Source organism: Cyprinodon variegatus, unplaced genomic scaffold, assembly GCF_000732505.1.
Source record: "Cyprinodon variegatus isolate N-32 unplaced genomic scaffold, C_variegatus-1.0 Scaffold1045, whole genome shotgun sequence".
NCBI classification, from domain to species: Eukaryota; Metazoa; Chordata; class Actinopteri; order Cyprinodontiformes; family Cyprinodontidae; genus Cyprinodon; species Cyprinodon variegatus.
The window spans coordinates 105162-128725 of record NW_015151498.1 but is presented as its reverse complement, the minus strand read 5'-3'; the positions used below and the strand labels follow the sequence as shown (position 1 = coordinate 128725).

At 39.6% G+C, this 23564-nt stretch overlaps 1 protein-coding gene across 6 annotated transcripts; it reads right to left on the bottom strand.

Moving 5' to 3' along the window:
• Positions 1-275: 275 nt before the first annotated feature.
• On the bottom strand, positions 276-23108 carry LOC107101023 (catenin delta-1-like). 6 transcript variants are annotated; one of them, XM_015399758.1, is made up of 22 exons: positions 22853-23108; positions 17409-17535; positions 14786-14949; positions 12244-12312; positions 12041-12160; positions 11689-11945; positions 9420-9701; positions 9093-9333; positions 8776-8998; positions 8126-8318; positions 7932-8049; positions 7666-7819; positions 7434-7451; positions 7066-7134; positions 6190-6317; positions 5954-6104; positions 5670-5862; positions 4195-4403; positions 4071-4112; positions 3922-3989; positions 3711-3765; positions 276-1720 (listed from the first exon to the last, which is right to left on the bottom strand). In XM_015399758.1, the coding sequence occupies exons 3-22, from the start codon at positions 14942-14944 to the stop codon at positions 1662-1664; spliced, it is 2808 nt and encodes a 935-aa protein (XP_015255244.1). In that variant the 5' UTR covers positions 14945-14949; positions 17409-17535; positions 22853-23108; the 3' UTR covers positions 276-1661. The 6 variants fall into 6 exon arrangements, with proteins under 6 accessions (XP_015255244.1, XP_015255245.1, XP_015255249.1 ...); XM_015399760.1 differs by having other exon boundaries at positions 1585-1720; positions 3662-3765; XM_015399759.1 differs by lacking the exon at positions 7434-7451.
• Positions 23109-23564: the final 456 nt, after the last annotated feature.

The following is a 23564-nucleotide window of genomic DNA, read 5'->3' as shown; positions in this document are numbered from 1 at the left end:
TATTATATTATAGATTAACAATAGGTTCATCTAGTTTAAGGGGTGGCTGCGTAGAACATAACATCTGGCTGGATTTACCTTTATTCAAGATGAACAGCTCAAGTTTCTGACCTCTATTAAAACGAAAAACTAGTAAAAAATGAATTGGATGTAAAATATTATGATCTCCTTTCAAAAGATCAATAAGTTTTTGACATCTGATCCTGAGTCAGTCTGATGGAGGTGAGAGGTGCTGTTAAAGTTACTAATGGTTAACTGACACATGTTGCAAAAACTTGTCTAAGAAAAAAATCTTTATTTATATAAAAACAAAAAACAACAGTATTACCAGTTACATACTTCACTGAAAAAGCAACTGCTCAGAGCCAAGGCAGGTGTGAATGGAACGTCTTAATTTTACATGGATAGGCAACAGTACAAATATACCATGTGTGTGAAGAGATTCAGAAAAAACAAAAACTAAAAAGATTGGTCTCTTTTGTTTTTAAAAACATGGTAAAAGTTGAAATTAAAATTAAAATACAAAATAACCCAAAAACAATTGCATAATGCTCTCATCCATAGACAAAGCCCCAAAAATAAAATAAAAAGCAGACACACAGAGGACAAAACAAAGGGGTCAGACCTGGATTTCAATCAAACAACTTTCTCCCAAATCTGTAGGAAAACTCGAGTCTCCTCTGAGTAACAAAATCCTCTGAAATTCATATTTCTAAATAGATTTAGAGGTGCAGGTATAAATGGCTACATGGCACGCTTATTTGAAAAGTGAGGAGCGCGTTGACCTTGTGTTTTTTTTCCGACAGGACTGGTTCAATTAGTGGTTTACATGTAGTGTTTGCTCCCAGTACCAGGTTTGATACGCTGTACTGGATGAGTCTGCTGAACCAGAAGCAAAGAAAAAGAGACAGCAGCTAGGGGAGGATTACAGAGGCAGCAGGAACATAAGACAACTTAAAGTAATAGAGGACAGTCGGACATTAATGATGTTTTGCTCTGTGCAAGCAAAAATATTACTCAAAAGAAATAAAATAAAAAAAAAGGTCCATACTCATTTTGACAATAAACACACAGTCACAGGTTTAGCATTTGACAAAAATACACACAAACCGTTTCAGGTCTGTGCTGATCCCACAGAGAGAAAATAACTCTAGACAGGAAAATAACTCCTATATAAACATTCTCCATCTACAGGGCAGCCTCGGAGTGCAGACAGCCTCCCAACATTACCAGGAAAGGGACGAGTTAAATTAATGAGCCAAAACTAATGCAGTCGTCCTGTTTCACGTTTATATACAGTAGAAACCCTACAGAGCTCTAAAACGGATGCAGGGGCTGGCAGCAACATAGTGACCATAATTATTTGATTACTTAGTAGCAGGAAAAAGAAACGGAAACAGCAGGATGACGGCTGCAGAATTAAGTGATTGTCAACAAAGGTGATTGCCTCAACAGAAGACAACTATAATTTATGAACTGAATACATTTCTGCTGCTACAGTTGGATGAAATAGGTGTGTGTTTGCGGTCTGCAACTCTTTTGCCTGCGACACGACCATTCTTTGGATGCTTATCCTCATCTTTTCATCCCAGCTGCGTGGCGATAAGAGAGGAGCTTAAAGAGAGAGGAGAGGAGGAGACGGCGTCCATGTCCGCCTCACCTCAGTAGCAGTGGTAGGGCAGAGGCGGCCCAGTCTGGGTGATGCACACTATGAGTTTTTCTGGAGGAAACAAAAAGCAAAAAGGATTTAAAATTTTAGAGAAAACAAAGAGTATTTATAAATGACACATGACAAAGACAATATGGCTGCTGCACACTGGTGCTGTCACAAATACCCAACGAAAATAAAAAATATTTAGGTAGAGAATTTATGTGGATGGAAATGGTTTCTGCATCTTTTTTTTTTTTTCACCTCTACATTTTTTTTAGGTTAATTTTAAACTTCAGAACTTAGCAGGTTAAACATAGCCTCATGATTATAACCTACATGTAAAATCACTCAACTCATGTACAAGCAATAAACTTCAGACTTTTCATCGAACATCAGGACCTGACAACAGGATCAACCCTGTTTTTAATAAAAATTATTAACTTATTATGCCAAACACAGATCTGATTCACCAAAATTTAGTTTATATATATCTATTATCTGATTTTAAACCTTTTCTTTTTTTTTTTTATAAAAAAAAAAAAAAAAGGGACTTTAGAAATCAGATTAACTCTGGATGAACTGACTGGCAATATTGTTTTAAAAAATTCCATACTTTCCATAAAAAGGATAAAAATAGCAAGAGTACAAAAAAATAAAAAAAATATCCAGATTAATTTTCTAATATCCAGAGCTAACTTGAAACTAACTTAAAACTATCCTTTTAAACTAAATCATGTGCTTAAATTGGCAACCAGACTTTTTCATTCAGTTTTTTCAAGACGTTTTGACGCCTATCCAGGAGTCTTCGTCAGTTCTGTTGGCTCGCACCACCAGAGCAATCTATAGTTGGAGTGCTGATGTATTTAATCAGGATGGAGGGCCATCCTCCAAACCAGATTTCAAGTCAGATGCAAATCAAATAGCCGCCCCGTTGTGCATGGGCTATGTGATTGGTCTTTTGAATCATAATGTCTTTGGGATGAGTTCCATGACTGAATTGTAAATGCTTGGAAGCTGTAACCACAATCCTCACCCTCTGTTCAGTGATCGTTTCTCTCTGGTGTCAAAACATCTTTCTAATTTAAACCCGTTTGGGGTTGCCATGACGCTGATGACTGAGGATTTACACAGGCACCCTGCTTAGGAATCTCCCTAAAACCCTTGTGATGTTTTATCAATTTTGTGGTAAAATATGCATCTTGAAAACCTTTTTCCAAATAAGACAAAAAGAAAGGGGTTCTAAAATACACAGTAAATAGAACTTAATTTCCCTCACAGTTTAATCCTTGGTTCCCCTCCAACAGTACATTTTTTTCCTACCACAATTGAAATATTAAGGTGTTGCCAGAAAATAATTTGAATACTAGGACAGTTCAAAAACAATAATCTGCATAGATAAAAAAGTAAATAAAAATACAATACAGACAATTTAAATCTTTGTACACACTGGAGCACAGCGTGCAGTTTGAGCTTCAACCACAAGAGAGCGCTCCTATACACAAGAGGGAAGGAATTTGAACACAAAGTCCCAACTAGAGCTGAATAGATTAGTACAGTCTCCTCTGCCCTCATAAAAAAAAAGAAAAACATAAGGTTTAAATCAGAAGAATTTGAAATCAGGATTTTCCAATAATAAAATGATCTGCATCATTCAGTGACGGCAAAAAAACAAAAAACAAAATTCAAATATTGTCAGAGTGATGATACTGTGACAACACCACTGCACACTTATTAAAAAAAATGCTTCAAATCTATATTATCAATCTTTAGAAAAACCTAAATTATCCCACTACATAAAAAAAACTAAATTACAAAAAGCACAAGGACCATCTCAGGAGCATACTACAGAACATCGGGGTATCACAGATCTAAACAAGACCACAATAAACCTCCACCTCTGTCCCAGAACGCCACCGTGGATTTAGAGCAGTTTATTCGAGGGTCTGAAGTAATAGAAGACAAAAGAAGCTCAGAGTACATCATGCAGGATTAGAGGTCAGTTGGACATACCATGCTGTTACATGCAGAAGGGGGGTAGAGGGGAGGGGGTGGGGCTAACCATCGTAGGAGTCCAACAGAGGCAAGGAGCCCTTTCTGCTCCCATACACGCCCCGCTGAGGGACAGAAAGAAAAAGAAGGCAGAGAGGAAGTGAATGTGAAAGAAGTGTCAGTAAATGTTAAAGCAAAAAGGCCACAGTGAGGAAATATTGCAGTAGGGTAGTAGTTCAGGGGTTAGTTAGGTCAGAGCAGGAACAGAGCTTTAAAAGTACCGGTAAAGTGTCTATGGTGTCATCCAGAGTGTGCCTCCTCTCCTTCTGGTCCAGTGTAGAGTAAGCATCTGAAAAAAAAAAATAAATCCAAACATTTAGACAGCAACTTTAAGAAGTTAATAAAAAAACCCAGAATTAAATATACTTACCAGGGCCAAGATCATTCATGGGAATCACATCCCTCTTCTCTCCTAAAAACAAACAACAATGTCAACACTTTCTTCAAAGGGTTTGACTTGGATTTACGGTCAGCAGCACTGATCATTTCCATACCTCTGTCCAGTAAGGGTGTGGTACTATCCTCGTAGGTGCCGTTGGCTCTGGTGCTGGGTCCATTGGTGGTTGTGGTGCTTGGATTCAGGTTCACCATGAAGTCGACCTTCTTCCAGCCTTCTTTCTCAAGCTGCCGGCGCAGCTCTTTGTGAGCCCAGATGAGCTGCAGCACCTGAGCGGCTCCTCGGACCTCACGATCAGAGCTTTTGCTGCGAGAAGCCCAAAGATTAATCATGAATGGCTGCTTATCTTATCTTAGACTGCAAATAGCTGACGTATAGGCATCATATTTGGATTATTAAAAAAACAAAAAACAATTACTTATTTCTGGATTAAGAGATGATGACAGATGTTATCCTTTGTTTTAGTTATTTCTACATTCAAACTTACTTTTTTTTGACCAAACTCTAAGATTTATCTTTTTTTTTTTTTTTTTTTTTTTTACTGCACTAGTGGCTCGTTTTTTTCGACAGTAGGTTGACAGGAAAGGGGGTATGAGAGAGGGAGAAACATGCAAGAAATGATCACAGGCCCGGATTCAAACCCCGGTCGCCCACGTCGAGAACTAAGATGTTAGAAAAATATGTTATACCACTGATCGTATTACAATTCTTTAGCGCCATCGACACCACTTTGGTTTAAGGCCTAAACGCACAAAAACAAAACAACAAATCCACTCTTGAGCTAGCATAGCTAGCTAGCTTCCTTAGCTAACCAAAGAATCAGCAACCCTAACTGAAACCAATTGATTTGTTTTCTATATAGAGTAGTAAAATCTTGCATCTTGTCCCCATAAAAATCCATTTGCAAACAATAGATTTTACTGTATGCAGATAATGTGGTCATTTCTACACATGCCTGAACTACAGAGCAACCTGTAGACTGGTAAAGATTTATGTCAAAGCGACATCCTGGCTAAGACTATGCTGTTTTATATCAAATATAGATTGAACGTTCCTCTAAAATTACAATGCAGATCTTAATCGGGAAATTTTGATCTTAGGCGTTTCAAATCCAATTTTGTGTTTATGTCAAATGTTTTCTTCCAAAGTAATGGTAGAATATGTCCCTTATCAAATGATAAAAGCAGAGAGACATCTTCGGTTTGTAGATGTTACTCACTGAAGTCATAAAGCTACATTATAAGCAGATAGAAAATATACTTCCAAATCTGTTCTCAAAGCAGGTAAATAAGGAGTCTGTCCCAGATGCAAACTGACACAAAGTCCGGATTGTGTCGGACATGGTTCTTCTCATAAACACCCTCTGGCTACAAAAGGGAAGTAAAGCTAAGGGTATAAAAAGGTCATCATCCCTGCATCACAAAAAGATGAACCCAGTGCTAGATTCTGTAAGGGAAATATTGGATTAACTAAGAATTCTCTTAAGTAGGGAGCAAAAGAGCTGGATTTTCAAGAGTATTCTCCAACATCATCTCTGGATTGTTCTTAAATCTAAAATGCTACAGCACTTACCCATCCTTAGTGATGAGGACCAGCTTATCAATGCCTGAAGAGGATCTGAGCTGCTTTGCTGCCTCCAGGTTGTTGCCAAGAACCTCAGTCAGAGTGCTCAGTACAGACACTGTCGTTTCCTCAGTCAGATTACTCCTGGATTGGCCATGCCCTCCAGGCAAGATGGCCACAAGACTTGGCACAGCATGCACACCTACAGGAGAACCAGACTTTAATTTTACAGCACTAATAAACACTGATACATGTTTCTTAGTAAACAAAAAAAAAAAAAAAAAACAATTTACCTAAGAGATCACAGTTGCGACTGTCAATAGCAAGATTCCTCAAGGCTCCAGACATTGCCCGAACGACACGATCGTTATTATGACATAGAAGTTCTGTGATCAAGGGAAGACCCTTTTCCAGACGCACATTGGTCCGTATATACCGACCAAACTGAACGGAAGCAGAGACACACATCATTATTTGAACAAGCAAAGCTTTTCCTAAGCTTTACAGCAGGATTCTGTTAGATACTTACAGTCCATCGACCGGCGCACAGGTTTTGAATGGCGCCGGCTGCCGCCTCAAGCACAGAGGGGTTCTTGCTTTCTTTGAACAGAGATGTGTAAACACGGACTACCTCTGGCTGGTACAACAGCTCGTAACCTGACGCCAAGAAAACAAAGCTTTTAATGTTTAGCTAAAGACATGTTGAAAGCTTAAAAAGGGGTTTGTGTGTGAAATACTTTTTTATAAACACCTTTATTATAGAGTTAAAAACAAATACATGAATACATTTTATGTTTCTGCTTTATACACTGACCAGATCCTTTCTGGATAATGAAGTCAATTGATTTGCAACAATAAATTGTAAAAAGAACAAATACAAAAATATGTAAAACAAAAAGTAAGAAAAAAAAAAGTTCACATTTGGTTCTTTTTTGAACTCATCAAGTTGTTTTTTGCATTTAAACATCAGCAAAATTTGTTTCTATGCGTTTTCAAAAAGCTAATTTCTTTGCTTAAGAAAAAACATTTCAGCAGATTAGGTTTAAGCTAAACTTTTCTAAAGATTTAGATTTTTGAGTACAAAAAATTCAGTGAAATTTTTTTATTTATTTTACAAATAGATTATATTCTTAGTTGATAAAACAGATTTTAACATTTTTTAGACCTTTTAACCTCAGCTTGAGCTGTATTAAAAGTTTAGACAGGTTATTTAATACCAATTATTTGGCAAAGACAAGATATCCTTATGGTTTTAGGATGATACACAGACAAAACAAGCCTGATCAGTCTTTAAACTCTTGAGCCTGCTTTCTAAAAAGAAATATATTTAAAAGAATAAAAATAATATACATTTTCTTTGAATGGCCCTTCGAGAACAAAAAGTGTCTGAAAACTACAGCCGTACCTTTAGCAGGTGTTGCCCTCTTTGGGAACTCATAATTATCTGCACTCCCATTGTCTCCATCCTTCTTTCCTGCAAGTCATTTCAGAAAATCATTTTCCTATTCATACCATAAAAACCCCATGCATGATATGACTGTTCTGCCTTTTACTTTAGTCAATTGCTTCTAGAAAGATGAACATGTAATATGATGCAAGCACCAACAGCATGCAGTTTTGCTTCAGTGATGAGCATTCATGCCATTATGAGACAAGAAAAGTCCTTGGTCAGATGCCCTCGTTTCTCAGAGATATTTGTTAAGCATTAGTAAGATGGGTGATTGCAGCAGTCTTTTAGCATTCATGACAACAATACCAAGAGGAAAATCTTACCTTTGGAAAACCACTCATCTAAACACAGCGGAGACAAAGGAAGACATGAAGGAGGGTGGGAGGACAGAAGGAGCAGGGGGGGAGGAGGGAAACAGTGGCAAAGTGTGAAAAACAGCAACAGGTGCTTCCGCCACCAGCAAGCTCAATCCAAACAGCAACTGCCTGTCTTTCAAACAGCAGATCTCTCAGACACAGAGGAGATGTTGGCCTTAAAAACATGTTGGACACTGACCTTTGCCCTTTCTGGAACCAAAGCAGCCTCCCTTGTTGGCCGAGGCTGGGCCCTGGTTTATTGGAGCTGCCTCTGCGTAGCGTTCGCAGCCGGGGACTTCGCGGTGAACCTGATATGAAAGGTTCCTCAGGAGGCAGACGCAATTCTCCACCAACTACAGGAAGAAAAGTTTGAAGAACAGACAAACGTCCAAGATTATGATAAATACCGCAGTGAGGGATAAAGACACTTCATGGAAGGGGAAATCGTTTCCAGGGGGAAATTACCTTATTATCCACATCTTTGCGGTTGATCTGTGACTGGACAATGTACATAAGAGAATCCACCAGCCCTGTGCATTCTCTCAGCTTTCGTCTGGCCTCACTCCGTTCTGAACTGACGTTCCTGTTGAAGGAGTTGGAAAAGTTAAGCAGTTTGTTCCCCATTTTTTCCGCTTCTTAAACTCTTATTCATCTAATACCTAAGGCAGCCAGCAGTGTTGGTCAAGGAGGTCTCCCACTCCAAATGCCGTGGTTTGCAACTCTCCTCTCCCCCGATGTTCCCTCTCTCCCACCCAGAGTGAGGAACAATCACCTCATCGGCTAGAGCATGCAAAGCATGGTCCACAATCTCCATCTTTACTGAATCATGGGAGGAGAGGTTCCACAAGGTGCCTACAACAGAATTATAGACTAATGAATTAATGCAAAAACAAAGGATTTGCAGACATTTATCTGAAACATTAAATGTTAAGTTTTTTGTTTTTTTAAAATACATTGCCTCTTCTTCTCCTGCTAGAAAACAATGTTATGTGAGTCTAAACCTGAGAAATGTAAGCAGATTACGTGGAACATCAAATCATCTGACATCTTTGAATAATGCAGAACTTCTTTACGGCCCCATTTTTATGCAGCATATGGAGATAAGGATGAAACGTGTGAAGTAAACCATTTGACTGATGAGGGCCGTCAGGGTGTGATGGTTTTTTCTCTAATGTCACCCTTTTCTCTCTCCATATTCACTCAATAAACTAAGTGTTTAGGAAAGAGTTTAACAGCCATTCTTTGTTGTTTATTTTACTGTTTAGCTATCTAAAAACATCACTTAAAACAACGCAGAGAGGCAGCGCACCTGTGATTGTGTCAGTGAGGTCCTGGTCATTGGTTTTCCTCAGCAACCTGACGAGGGCGGGGACTCCATCACAGTTCTTAATGGCTATCTTGTTATCAGCGTCCCGTCCAAATGAAATGTTCTTCAGCGCGCCACAGGCTGAGTGATGAACGTCTTTACTGGGATGGTCCAACATTGACACCAATGCTGGAATGCCCTTCAGGCGACGCACTTCTGACTTCACCTAAGGATGGAAAAAGTTCATGTAAAAACACTTGCAAAAATCCAATCAACAGAGCAGACAGTGAATCATGGATTGTAATGGAGGAATAGTCCACCTTATCATTTTTGAATGTGAGGTGCTGAAGGTAGGCAGCAGCGTTGGTCTTGACAGGATCCAGGCGGTAGTTCAGCATGGCTATAACCTCTGGTAGTTCTGGCTGCCTCCATGAAGAGGGAGGGGCCTTTCTCAGCGTGCTATCCAGTGAAATCATGCTACTCCCATCCATTGGTATGGGAACGGCCCAGGTATAGGGGTCCACTCCCCCCACATCTCCATCCAAAGTGTCTTCACAGCTCCTGCAGGTATCAGCAGGACATGACAAAATATTTAAGAGATTCCCAGAGCACAGACTGGAGATATAGTTTAACAAGTTATGTTTTACCTAAGTCTGCGTCTGTCCATTGCACCTGGACCCGGCCCAAGGCGTGGCATTGTACCGTAGCCTCCAGGGTGCATAGGTGGAGGCCCCATGCTGTAGTCCTCATACCCCATGCTGCGTTGATCATCCTCCAGACCGTAGTGGCCGATGCCATACCTCATCTCCAACGCTGAACCCAAAGCCCTCATTCCTCGACTGACCTGGGGCTGCGGAGCGTACGGGTCCAGCTGCTGGCGGCTGGGGGCTCTGTAGCCAGAGTCCAGAGTTCTGTAGCCATCTACAGGCCTGGGGGAGAAAAGGGGAAGTTATGGAGACTGAAAGCTGAAATGCATGCCTCTAATGGGCTCAAACATACTCTGCACGTTTCAGTACAGCTATTTTTTTTTTTTTTTTAGGCTTTAAATAGTAACTACATAAAACCGTTATTAATCTAACATGACATCAGATGACTGCCATTCACCGGTTCACTAGGGAGTGGAGTTACCAGCTGCTCAGCATCAATATTCTTAATTAGACTTGCATCGGCCCTGCTCAGGAATCTATTTTCAGGTGATCGGTAATTATGAAGATCACCAATTTTAAGTGTTGGTCGTTGAGTTGTTTATTCATTTTTTCTGAGAGAACTTGCATCCATCTCATATGCTTGTTTCCCAGTTGTTTTGGTCAGAGCACTTAAAAAAGGGGAAGAATGATCTAAAAGCAGAGGAAAGAGGGGGAATCTAACTGAGAACACTGGAAGATAGAGCACCACAAGCAGGATGAGGAGGCTAGCTGTGCTGCCCTATGGTGCCAAGGAAGAACAGCAGTAGAATGGGGGAGTCCGCTGGGCAGCTGGCACGTCAAACACGGAGACAAGGCAGCTAAAGAGGAGAGTGATGGAGCTCAGCGCTAGATCTGTGAAACGTTGCGGAAACAGAGGCAGGGCGGGAAGAGGCTACAACTGACTAAAGCTAACTGTGATGGACTGAAGGAGCACGGCAGGGAGATCGGATAAATCCCCTGGGGAAATAGTAAGCTTAACGTGCAGTGCTAAAAGTGCTAAATGGCAGAGGATACTGCTGGCCGGGAGTAGGACAGCGGTAGTTTGGAGAAGCCTGCCAGGAAGAATGAGCAGGGAGAGGCTACAGCTAACCCAGCCTAGACTTTAGAGCAGGGCTGACCAACCTATTTAAGGTTGAGGGATATTTCATATGTACCGCGTCATAGGAAGGGCTACAATACTGACATATGAACTGGAGGGATCAGAGTTAATCTAAACTTCATACATAATAAGCATATTTTTATTGTTTATTTTAAATCCTCATTTTTTTTGTTATTATTTTGAAATCTCTCTAAATGCTTTAAAATAAAGAGCAACAGAATTAAAAAAAATTCAATCTTAGCCCACTGATGCTGTGGCACCCCATGATGACCTCTTCAGGATCAGAGGAGCCTGCTGGCAGGGAGCGTATCAGAGCGGGTAGAGAATGCGACTGCTGGTCGGTGTAGCAATGTAGGACTAAATTAAAACTGCTCTTTTAAAAAGCCACATAAAACATTTTAAAAGCATCCCCGTGTCATCCTTTGTAAATATTTTTCTTCCATTTTGATTAAAAAAAGTGCAAACTTGTCTTTTATCGTCTCTCAGTTCCCAAATCAAAATGAATCATCGGCACCAATAGAAAAAGACCAAATGAGAACCGTAACAGGGATGGGATTTATATGACCAAATCTTTCTTGGCTTCTTTATTATGAACCAAGAAAAATCTGAGACGTGTAGTTAATGGCTAATAAGAAGCCAACAGCGAAGCAGATTTCAGCCATTTTAAAAACCCCAAAACAAAGTGGTTCGTATGAATGCCATTTCATACGAACAAGGCAATCATTATATATAGATTGATAAACTCAGAAAATGGTGGTATGTGGTGGCTTGTCTACCAGAGAGCTTCCTGTGTCAAATGCACTGAGAACGGTTCGTGTCAAGCTTATGCTCTGCTGTTCTCATATCTCAGGGGTAGATCAGATGTTTCAGTCTGATTGTTATACAACATAAGCATAAAAAAAGGGAACTACCGTGTTTATTAATCCAGTTGGTTAAATGTTATAAATAGTTAAATAACCCCTTTGTAGGAACTAAGATGCAGTAATTACTGAAATAAATTTGCAGACTCATTAGTGGTAACCACCATTGGTTTTGCTCTCATCCTGAAATACATCTGCAAGACATGCAATTTTTGTGTACTACTATCAGAAGCAGAGCAGATGTTCTGTTTCAGCTGCTCGTTTTTTCTACCTGTATCGCTCGTCCATGTGAGAGCCTCTGCTCAGACTGGGGTAGGCCTCAGACGGCGGACCCGGCCGGTAGTCCTCATACCCGCCCACAGGACCGTAGTGATAATTTCGGGGTACAGTTGCAGTGGGGTAGTCGCCAACCCCAGTGGGCCTGTAAGGCCTGTCCAGCGTGGCACTGTGGACGCCCATACCAGGCGACATCATCCCATCAATAGACGAATGAGAGGGTGGAACTGTACGAGAAATTGGTTTCTTCATCTGAAAAACAGAGTGAGGGAAAATATGTTAAAATGCGTTTAGAAAGTTTCATAAAAGTAAAAAAAAAAAAAAAAAACTGCAGTTAGTGGCTGTACCCCATTATTCATCCCCCGGGTGGTTCCTTCCTCAGAAAAGACCGAGTGTACTTCATGGGATTCGTCCTCAGGTGTGTAGCTCTCATCAAGAGCTCCATGTGCAGGGTCCACCATTCTGTACTGTAACAGGAGCAGCTCACAAATTAACCACAAACAAAACAAAGAGATTAAGGGTAAACAAGAAAAATAACATAAAACCAGACCTGTGTGCCGTTTATGTATGAGTCGGTCAGCTTCAGACGCTCTATGTCTGCATCCCCTAAACGCCCGTTCTAAGACAGACAAAAAAAAGTACTGAAAACACGATCTTATACATCCTTTCAGTTTGCTGTACTGTTGAATATTTATAGTCGACGCTGTGCTTTGTTTTAAAAACAACCAGAGTCGCTTTAACTTCTGTTAAAGCCCATTCGGTGCAGATAGACCCCTCCCTCGGTCTGTAAATCAGCACCACACAAAAAAAGGAAGAACATTTGGGAATGCAGGCGGTCGTTCTTCTTCCTCCTGCTCTGCACTCTTACATAATCAGCTCTTGCTCCACATTTAAAATCAACTGCAACCAATATTTTCACTCTGAAGTTAGATAAACTGCCTCAGATATGAGACAGCATGTGAGCACAGGTCGGTTTGTAAATCTTTTCCAGTCATTATTCAGCCACCCATGGTTACTATCAGTTTCTCTATTACAGTGATGGTGACTAAGAGGACCTCTAATCATCAAACACTGACTCATGACTCACTTTAAGTACATCATACAGGGTTAGATGTTATGTCTAGAAAAGAGGAAGGTCTTATTCTAAAACTAGGGGAAGTGGAGGCAGTTTTTTTTTTTTTTTATGTCCAGAGGGGCACACTTCCTCTACAGGTCGTCATTTCTAGTCTAAAAACCCTGACGAACTTTGTCCCTGCTGGAGTCACTGCGATTTGCTCCATCACCGTGACAACAATTTCTTCCTTCTTTTTAGGAGAAGGCCATTTGGTTACGAAACCAAAACCGCTTAAGTTTTATGATGCAACCCTCCACCCACCTGAACATATAAATAAATCCAAAAAGTTTCTTTAAACTTATCTAATGGAGAGAATCTAATCCAAGTTTCTTTTCTCTCAACTTGAAGACATCCCTGCCCTTCTGAGGGTCATCATCTCTGATAACGAAACCTTCAAGACACAAAATAATCCAGAAACTAAACCCAATCTTTGTAAATAAAAAATAGTTCCTTAGATTAAACCTTAAGCAAGAAAAAGGGTTTTTTTTTTTTGTTTTTTACTAAAGTCACATCGAATCAGAGTCTATCTAAAGACCTTACTGCTATAAGAAGCTGAGATTACGGTGCATTAAAGGAAAAAGTAGAGATGAATGTTAAGAGGAAATAACAGGATAATCTTAACACAGAAAAAATGTGCTTCATGAGAATGGGTCAAAATATAATTACAGAAGTTTAAATTAGGAATATGTTGAGTTTATAAAAATGACAATGCTGGCATCTGGCTTCTTCCTTTAAGCAAATGAGGCAAAACCAGACAATCTAATAAAGGATTCTGACAGCTGTTTAAAGTTTCTTTAAACTTATCTAATAGAGAGAATCTAATCCAAGTTTCTTTTCTCTCAACTTGAAGACATCCCTGCCCTTCTAAGGGTCATCATCTCTGATAGCGAAACCTTCAAGACACAAAATAATCCAGAAACTAAACCCAATCTTAGTAAGTCATCAGAGTCTATCTAAAGACCTTAGTGCTATAAGAAGCTGAGATTACGGTGCATTAAAGGAAAAAGTAGATAAATGTTAAAGAGGAAATAACAGAATAATCTTAACGCTTCACAGAAAAAATGTGTTTCATGAGAATGGGTCAAAACATAATTACAGAAGTTTAAATTAGGAATATGTTGAGTTTATAAAAATGACAATGCTGGCGTCTGGCTTCTTCCTTTAAGCAAATGAGGCAAAACCAGACAATCTAATAAAGGATTCTGACAGCTGCAAACTTCTGTTGTTTTTCTTTAGCAACAATTTGAATAGCTTTTAATTCACACTGTCAGCCAAAATAAGCCATTTGAATACATCAGCACAGGCACCACAACATTTGGATGGAGATTGTTCTACATTTTAAAACATATTCTAACAGTTAACACCCAACATTTAGACAGCATATACGTATACAATCTGAGAACAAAACTAAAGACTTCAAGAACAACTAAATAAACACACATCAAATTATATTAGGAGATTAAGCTGAGATAGATAGTAAAGTGCTAGGATCTGGTAAAAAAGAAAACAAGTCTGGACTTCTTTTTTATGCAAGACTAAATGACACATGCACAACCGACGGGGTCATTTCATCATGCTGAAGGAAGAGGGGAGCATTCCTGAAACGCCATAACAGGCAACAAAAGATGTACATGGGTGTTAAAGAGAACATCCGGTGAGTGACAGAGAGCTGAAGTGTGATGGTCATCTCAAAAATGCAGATGATGGGAGTACAAAGGCATGCATCCATTATCTGCAAGCAAGAGCTTAAAGAGAAACTCTAAACGCAAACACACAACAGCACAAGTTTGCTGAGTTTTGATGATAAGGAAGTGGAGCCGACAAGAGAAGGCGAGAATGAATGATGGGATTTAAATGCAAAAAAAAGAAAAAATTAAGATGCCGTGGATACATTAAATCCATGGTGATGGAAATGGGGAAGCAAAAGGTGGGAGAAGCTAGAGGATGAGGATGTTTTGGATTCTTCTGGGCGTGTTACCTGTGTGTGAGGGAAGGGGTGACCCAGCGCCGTGGGGCTGGTGGCGGGGAGGCCGACTCTCCTCCTCTCCTCCTCCAGAGCCCGGCTCAGCTGTTCAAACTGCACCTCCTGCTCCCTGACTGACTCCAGCAGAGCCGCTGCGTTCTCACACTGCTCCATACACACTGACCAGCCCAAGCGGTGAGAGGGGGGCATCAAATACAACCACACAGATACAAGGAGAGGGGTTCGAAAAATTACAACCGGCACCCCAAGAAAACACGAGCTGGATCTGATCACCCAGGAGTTTAGCTTTTGATTTATGTTAAACGTAAAAAAAAAACAACAAAAACATCTCTAGTGACTCGTTATGTCAGAAGTTCCAGATAGCACAACAGCTGGCCTCATTTTTACCCTCAGCAGGGAAAGAGCATTAAAAAAAATCATTAAGACATATCTGACACCTATGAAAAAAAACATGCTCTAGACTACAGTGGATTGTTGAAATATGGACTTTCATGGTATTCCCACTCCCACACATTAATATCAACATAGAATACTAAATACTCTCAGTTTGTCTAGATTGAAGTCAAACTGCATAAAATCAAAAACACACAAAATAAAGATTCTTAAAAAAAATTATGGTAAAAATATGAAATGTGGTAATCTGAAAATGAATTTAATAGTTCAAACTAGGGCTGAAACAATCAGCGTAATCATGATTAATCAGTTATTCAGTTAATCAACTAATTTAGTAATCGATTAATCGTTAACTGGAGTACAGAGGTTTTAAAATATGCCTTTAGCTGAAAGAGCGACCCAATTAGAGCATTTATTATACCAAAATTGTAAAAACAATAAATAAATATTGCGCTTTTAAGACAAAAATACCTTTTTCGTCTGTCAATATGTTCTATACAGAGCTCAAGTGGAAGGGTTTTAGTTTCAAATGGTTTTATTTCATAAAAAGTCTTCTTTACGGAGCCTTTTGCTTATCCGATTATTGATCGATTAATAGAAAAAAAAAGTAATCAACAGATTAATCGACTTGCAAAATAATCATTAGGTGCAGCACTAGTTCAAAGAGTAATTTCTTTTTTTTTCCTTTAAATGCATTTCCACTGTATTGCCATTTGTCTATTTTTACTTCAGGTCAATAATTCAAACTTTGTTTAAAAAGTCTTTCTTTCTGTTAGACAACAAGGTCCAGTAGTTATAGATTACTAGTATTATAGAAATTCATTTTCATTTAATTTCAAATTACATAAGTATAAATGTGATTAAAATAAGCAAAAAAAGTAGAACTTTATGTTGGGGCAGCTTTAAGGGTACGAATGACTGCTTAGTAAAATGATTGCATTGAGTTTCTTTAATAGGGGCAGCAAAATTATTAGAGTTGGACCCTCCATGTTGCTCTATGAACCTGATGTGCATACTTCAAAGAAAGACAGAACTATTTGATCAGTTTTAGTTTTGAAAGTTAAAACACAGCCTTTTGCTTATAACCACAGCAATCTGATGCAAGCTAAAAGCATTTAAAACATGGTGGGTTTTTTTTTCTCTTCTAACATTTTTAACAGATCTATGTCAGAGGTTTGAGGCTCACAGTCTACATTTCCGTTACCAAGAATTTTGGACATGTTTAAAGCAAACACTAAAAAAAGCTTCAGTTCTCACAAAATGTCCAGTTTCAACACGACAGTAAAACACAGAAGCCTCAATATGTTGGGGACAAAGTAGAAACTATGTGATGCATCAAGTCAGAAATTTTTTACCGAATATTAATGTCTGTAAGAACACTGCAACAATGCACTGTTTTAATGCAATTGTTCAAAGACAAATGGCAGCAATGCATCACTATATATTAAACAGTTATGCATTAAAGCTACAGCTGGATGCTGCATGCATTATACAGTAGTTTAACCCAATGTTGCCTGAGCAGATGACCTAACTTACATAACTTAACATTTGAGTGTGGTAGGTTTTAGACAGTGTTTTAACTGTAAAAAGCAGAATGGCTAAAAATGTTTGCAACTTCCAAACCACTTAAATAAAGCTAGTGTATTTTTCTAGCCTTTTCCCCATAATGGTATGCATTTTACCAGCAGAACAACAAGCTTTAACCCTTTCATTGAAAAAAAAAAGCAATTATTCTGTACATTTCTGAAAAATCAATCGACTGGCATTTTTACTGAGGTAATAATACTATTAAAATGTCTGGTATGTACCGAGTGCAGAACAGCGACAAGAGAAACTCAGACACTTCAGTGTTCCAGTTAATGCACAATTATAAATAAAAGAGTATATTGATCCATCAGCATACTGTTAGCTCCTGCATTCAGATCAATTAACAAGCTCTACAAACACAGTTCATTTCAGCTTGAAAAATGAAGTTGCCTCTTCAGGATTAATTTTAAAGCTTCATTTTTTTTAGGGAACTATATGACAGAAACTTATAAGCGAATTTACTTCATTCTGTAAAGCAATGTTAGATGAAACTAAGCAACACAGAGTTAAATTTCTGTTGAAAACAACAAAACTACTAAAATAAGGTGGACAAAGTGCATTGATTCAAAACAAGAAGTTTTTTCAGAGTGGTTAAGAAGAAAAAAAAACATCTAAAATCCTGTATATGAACCTTTACCTGTAGGCGTGGTTTGGTAGAAGAGGTGAGGGATCACGCTGCGCTCAGAGACGGGGCTCTAGTGGAACATGTGTGGAAGGCCTCTCCAGCATCCAAGCAAAAACAAGAGGGGGGGGAGCAGGATGAGCTGCAGAGAAGGACCGGGAGAACAACAGAGTCAGAGAGGGCGAAATGTTTTCAGTGAAAGACTCAGAGTTTGAAAAACAACATCATGGTGAGAAAAAGCGTACATGCGTGTCAGCAGGGCTGCATTTGCACTGTGTGCAGAAAAAGCAGAGAGATGCACAGTAGTCCCAGCCTTTAGACACACCCTGTATTTACTCAACATTTAGCCTGCATACAGTAGCTAGCTGTGGGAAGCTGACCAACCTGCAGCTCTTTCTTAGCCACAGAAAATTTCCCTGTCAGCATAAAAGGAAAAGTATGTTTTTGCGATTGAAACAAGCCACAAAAAACTCAGATTTCTGTCTCCACTACAATCAATTTTTATCTGTGTGTATATATATATATATATTATATACACACGCACATACATACACGCACACAACAGATCACTCTGATTTTTCTTAGTTCATTAAATAAGCTTCTAATTATCCGCTGTTCAATCTTACATGTTGTTATAGCTCAAACAAACAGCTCAAAAAGCAGACCATGGAGAATCTGATGCCCTTATCTGCTGCTCCACGCTTCACCGCAGCAGCCTGGCTCCACAGAGGTGAATCAACCATGGATTGCCACACACACCTGCCAGACTGGTTTGACCAGATAGGGGAGGGGCAGCCGCTTGATTCCTGTTTTTCCTTTACCCTCTGCTTATGGTCAACAAGCACAGACACACACCAAAGAGTCTGGAGTTTGGGCAACCAATACGAGCGCACATTTACACTTCAATCAGCAGGTTCTCTGGAATCTGACAGTCAGAGCGCTAACAAGTGCAAACTGTGAGACAAGCAGAGGCATAATGAGAGCAAGAGATGGTCATGAGTGACTCACAGTTTCACCTTCCTCAGATTGAGCAAGTCCCCCTCAGACTCCACAATGTCCCTACGGGGCACCTGTTACGACATAGTTATATCTTTACTAGGAAAAGCTGTTGTGCATCTTTATCTTGGAATCAAATTACAGTATTCTCAGCTTGGGGTGTGGCAAGAGTGGAAATTTCTTTGTAAAAAGGGAGAAAAGGAGGCAAGTCTAATGGGAAAAGGAGCAGCATCAAATTTCCCAAGGAGGAAAAAAAAATCATCAACAACCACAAGCTGGATTTACATGTGGGTTAGGAGAGACTGACAGGAAGACATGATGTCACAAACCAAACGCTCAGCTGGAGTCACTGCCTCCTACCTGAACGAATACCAAACTGCCGCTCTGCTTCACACATAACCATATTTGGTCAGAGCCAGGAAAGGGCAGATTTGATCCACAGACAGACAGATAGGGCAGCGAAGAACAGCAACAAGCAGAAAGTTTCCCCCTCTCGGGTGGGAAAACAAAGGGAATGAGAGGGTAAACATGAGGATAAAAGGCCGGTACCGATAAAGGAGATAAGGTGGGGCTGGACGAATAGAGGGATAATAGCTAATCTTGCATTCCTGGCATTGTCTTGGGGCAGTTCAACCCAATAGCCCACCCACCCCTTTAATGAAAACCAGTGAAACAGCTAAGGACAAGTGGCTAATCACCATTCAGCTATCAGTGTTTACTTTTGTGGCATTTCAAGCCAAGTTATACGGTCGCTGTGACACAAGCGGTAGAAAATAAAAACCAACCACATATCTTTTTAGCCACCGTTTCCACTATCTATAAGCTCTGCCTCCATACACAAAGAAAAATAATCAGCTTCCAGAAGATGATATATATAAACCATGATTGTTATTTCTTGGCAAGCATATTAGGGAGAGGGATTTTGTAAGAGCGCAGAGTGTGTGAGTGACTGGAGCCTAACCGCAGGCAGGAGGGAATTTGCAGCTGTCAGTCTGGGAGGTTGGTGGGAACAATGTGAAGTTTGTGCAACTGACAGAACAGACACAAATGTGAAAAGAGCCGGGGAGCAGAGATAACATCAGCAGACACATGTGAGTAAGCCTGTATGCGTCTGTCCATCTAAAGGGGATAAATTTGGTTCCAACTTGGATACCAACCACTTCTGTCTCTCTCTTTTGCAGCTGTTAGTTTTGGCCTTGAAAGTTAGAAGCGCGTTTCGCCAAACAATGAAAACAATCAATGTAGTCCCATTGCCCCGACCCTCCCCTTTCCCTTCACGGCAGCTTCCTGAGAAACAGGATGTTATGAATTCAACATCAGAGATGAGCTTCTGGCTCCCCGAAAAATAAAAAATAAAAGAAATTCCACGACAGAAGCGCTACTTATAGAGCCCACAGTGATGGGGCCATGATGGCCAAGCTTCTACATCGGTGCGCTCCGTGTCTTTTACAACAATAATGCAACGACAATACACCTCCTATGGTGCTACATCTTCATCTGACAGGTAGGGAAAAAGAGAAAGTGATTATAGAATTAAAATCACCCAATTGCTGATTTATTCCATCCATAAAGAAAAATAGTTCTATATTATTGTCAATGAATGAGTCTCAAAAAGTAAAAAATAATTAATATTTAAAAAAATTTAAGAACTCTGATAACGTTTCATATTAGCTTACAATGGGATAAGGGGATTTTTCTTAAATGTTCAGCTAGAAAAACATCAAGCCTTGGTTGCTTATTAAATAACTTTGTGGCAATTCTATGAGCAACTTTAGTGAGATTTAATGACCATTATTTAAAGACCTAGATAATTTAGACAAAACTAACTTTCTTCAACTCTGTCTAGTCTAGGATTATACACAGTTTATCTTATAGTATGCAGAAATCATCACGTTAAACCCTAAAGATCACACTTTCCAAACCAAACTCTTCTTAAATATCAACTTTATTAAAATCGTTGATAGTCTATGCTGATGATGATCATGTGAGCATTTAACAATTTTAGCAGAAACTGGCATATTCTGAGAAGTTAATGTGAAAAAAAAATTGTTTGAACAGGTCATATGCAGAAAACTTTTCTAAATTATGAAATGAATTTCAAGAGACCAATCATTCTTATACCAGCAAAATGTTTTCAGATTTTCATACACAATAGAGCTAGATATATTCCCTTTTTAAATCACTGGTCACACTTTGTCCCTTAAGAGTCCCAACAGTGTGTCCGTACTTTTGAAGGGAACAAGAGCGCACAGAGGAAAGTTCATGCTCGCCCGTCCAAAGCTTGACAGTAACAAAAGTTCAAAACGACAAGCACGTTGCCTCCCAGGTCAACAACATCTGATTGAACCCTGACACACCACGAGTCATATACTCCCCATCTGATTCTGCATCCATCAGTCAGCATGACTCACTTAACCCTGTCAGAAGACATCTGTGACCATGCAACCGTCAATGAAGTCTTTGTCGACTTAATAGACTCCAGTTATTAAAATAAGCGCTCACCACCTGCTGAAACAAGAGATTCGCCGACAAAATTGCACATCTGGTCATAGGATATCAGGTAAACCAACACTGAAATTTGATGTCTAGTCAGCGTGATGCTAAAGCTGAGCAAGACTAGTAATGGGATTGAAGCTTTACCCCACTAATCCACTTACCTCTCCACACATACACATGAGAAGCTAACATGTAGGCACATATGCAGACACCCACTGCTATGGCTCTTTATGGATTAACCCAGAGTCCTTAAAAGAGCAGACACAATCACAGGCTGTGTTCAGAGCATGTGTCAGCAATCAAACAGTGGCTTGGAGACAAGTCGCCAGGAAAGCCCGGCGTGTGCTGTTATTAGTGGCGGCACCTGCAGATCAACAACAGACCTGAGCTTGTTACACCTATAGTTCAAACAGCCTCTGCATAAACATCCACCGGGACAGAGATAAAGCTCAAATTGAAGTCTCTGAACCACAATGTCCTACAGGTCTGCAAGAAACGTATGTTTACAAAGAGGAAAAAGGGCAGTTTATATGTTCAAACTCATGACGGTTATCCCCACCCATGCTTTTCTGTTTCGCCACTAACAAAACAAGTTCACACAAGACCTACCCAACAGGTTAGTGATGATTTCGGGGTTTTAAACAGACCACCACTAATACAGTTTACGGGAAATATATTGAACGACCAAATCATGCCTGAAAACACCAACCTTCAGGTTTATTCACCAACAGAAGCTATTGGGATTGATGAAACCTTCAAACATACATAAACTAATATCAGAACATCTAGCATGTGCACATGCCTCTTTAGACAACACAAGTCAAATGATCAGAGTTCATAAGTAGTGTGGAAATTTGGATTTCTCAGTATTTTTTCCGCTACAACATCCTTTTTTTTTTCTTCTTATAAGTTGTTTTTTTTCCTACTTGCTTTGATTCTGTTTTATTTTCCTATATTTTAATCATGTAAAGCACTTTGCATTGTCTTTGTGCTGAATTGTGCTATACAAATAAATTTGTCTTGCCTTCTTCATATAAAGAATAAACCAGGATCAATGTTGATTTCTGTAAAAAGTCACTAGTTTGTTAAAGCTTTTACTTTCCCAGCTGATCATCTCGATTATATCGCCTCTTGTGATGTGATCAAACCCAATAAACGAATTATTATTCATCCTTTTTGGCACTATTTAGTAAACTGCTCTACAAAAATGTGTTAAATGGCTTCACAGCTGCGTTTTAACTGCCAGCGCACATTTGCCAAAAGCATCACCTATCTTCCACATCATAAAAAAAGATGAAACGGTAACATTTATAATAACCATGTTAAATAGGCCAAAAATATGAGGTGCATAAATATAGCTTTGGAGCCAAAGCGCAAACCATGTCGAAATACAAGGATTTAGCAAACAAGTAGGAATCACAGATTATTTGCCAATATGGGTCACGAGCGCCGAAGAGGACGGCATCAAACAACCGCAATAAATAAACTTGACTGATATAAATGAAGACATTTTGTATTTTACTTACGTGGTCAGCACTGTAACATTTGAATCAGCTCGAATGAAAGCTCTAACAGCAGCAAAATGACCTGGGTTGGTCGTCTTGCAACGTTAGCATCACAAAAAACCCATCCGAGAGCACAGCTAGCGTTAGCATAGCAAACAATATTCGCTAAATAATCTTAACGGAAAGCCCAAATGGGGTTTATAGATACCCCATCCCTGTATTTCCTGCTATTTTACGTGGAACTGCTTTGCTATTTTTGTCGCACAGTGCATTGTGAGGTTTATCATTACAAAGTTTTATATTAGCATCGTTAGCTAATGTTAGCCACTGAGAGTCGTGCTCTTCTGTGGAATAAGCGACCACTCCTTACCAGCGCTGCAGTACCCCTCAAAATGTACCAGCCAAGGAGATGGAAGCGCAGATTACAAACAAACATCTGGGAATAATTACGGATTCACTCACCTGCTCAGGGAAAATTAGCCCCGACCCCTTCCAGGCTACTCCGTTTTTAGTGTTTTCTACCCAGTCGCCCCCTCCTTCCCCGTCCTGTGGGTCAGCCTTGTGGAAAAACCAAGCAACATCAGAGTTTTCTACCAAATGGAGGGCGGGATTTAAAAAATTTACGGTAATCACGGCGCACTTAAAAATGTATTGTACAGGTGTGCTACGTCTTCGCACAGCAGACAGGAATCAGACTACCTGTCTGGATCAAACAACGCTTTATGTGAGCAGGTCGGAGGAGTCAAATGTAAAATAGGGGGATTTAAGTTCGCCTCTGTCTCCTCCCATTTATTTCCGCCTCTGTACTCACGCTGATGTCATTTCATTGATTGCTCAAGAACAATAGTCATGGAGGAAGGAGCAGCATTCCACACTGGCACGAGAAAATGTACGGTACAAGAAAAAGAAAATAGAAAGCAAAAAGACAGAAAAATAAACATAACCATTACAGTATTTTTTTCTGAAGTCCACTTTAGTGTTCAGGGATATCCTGACTGTTTTCAAGGAAAGTTAAATATTAGATTCCAGACTTAAAATTTGAAGTTTTGACAATATCAAGATTTCAATACCCTTTAAACTAAAACCACTGGAATAACTGCCTTAACATCTATTACAGCTGTTAACTGATGGCCTTGTAAGTTTATTAGAGTACAAATGCAAATAGGCTGGTGGT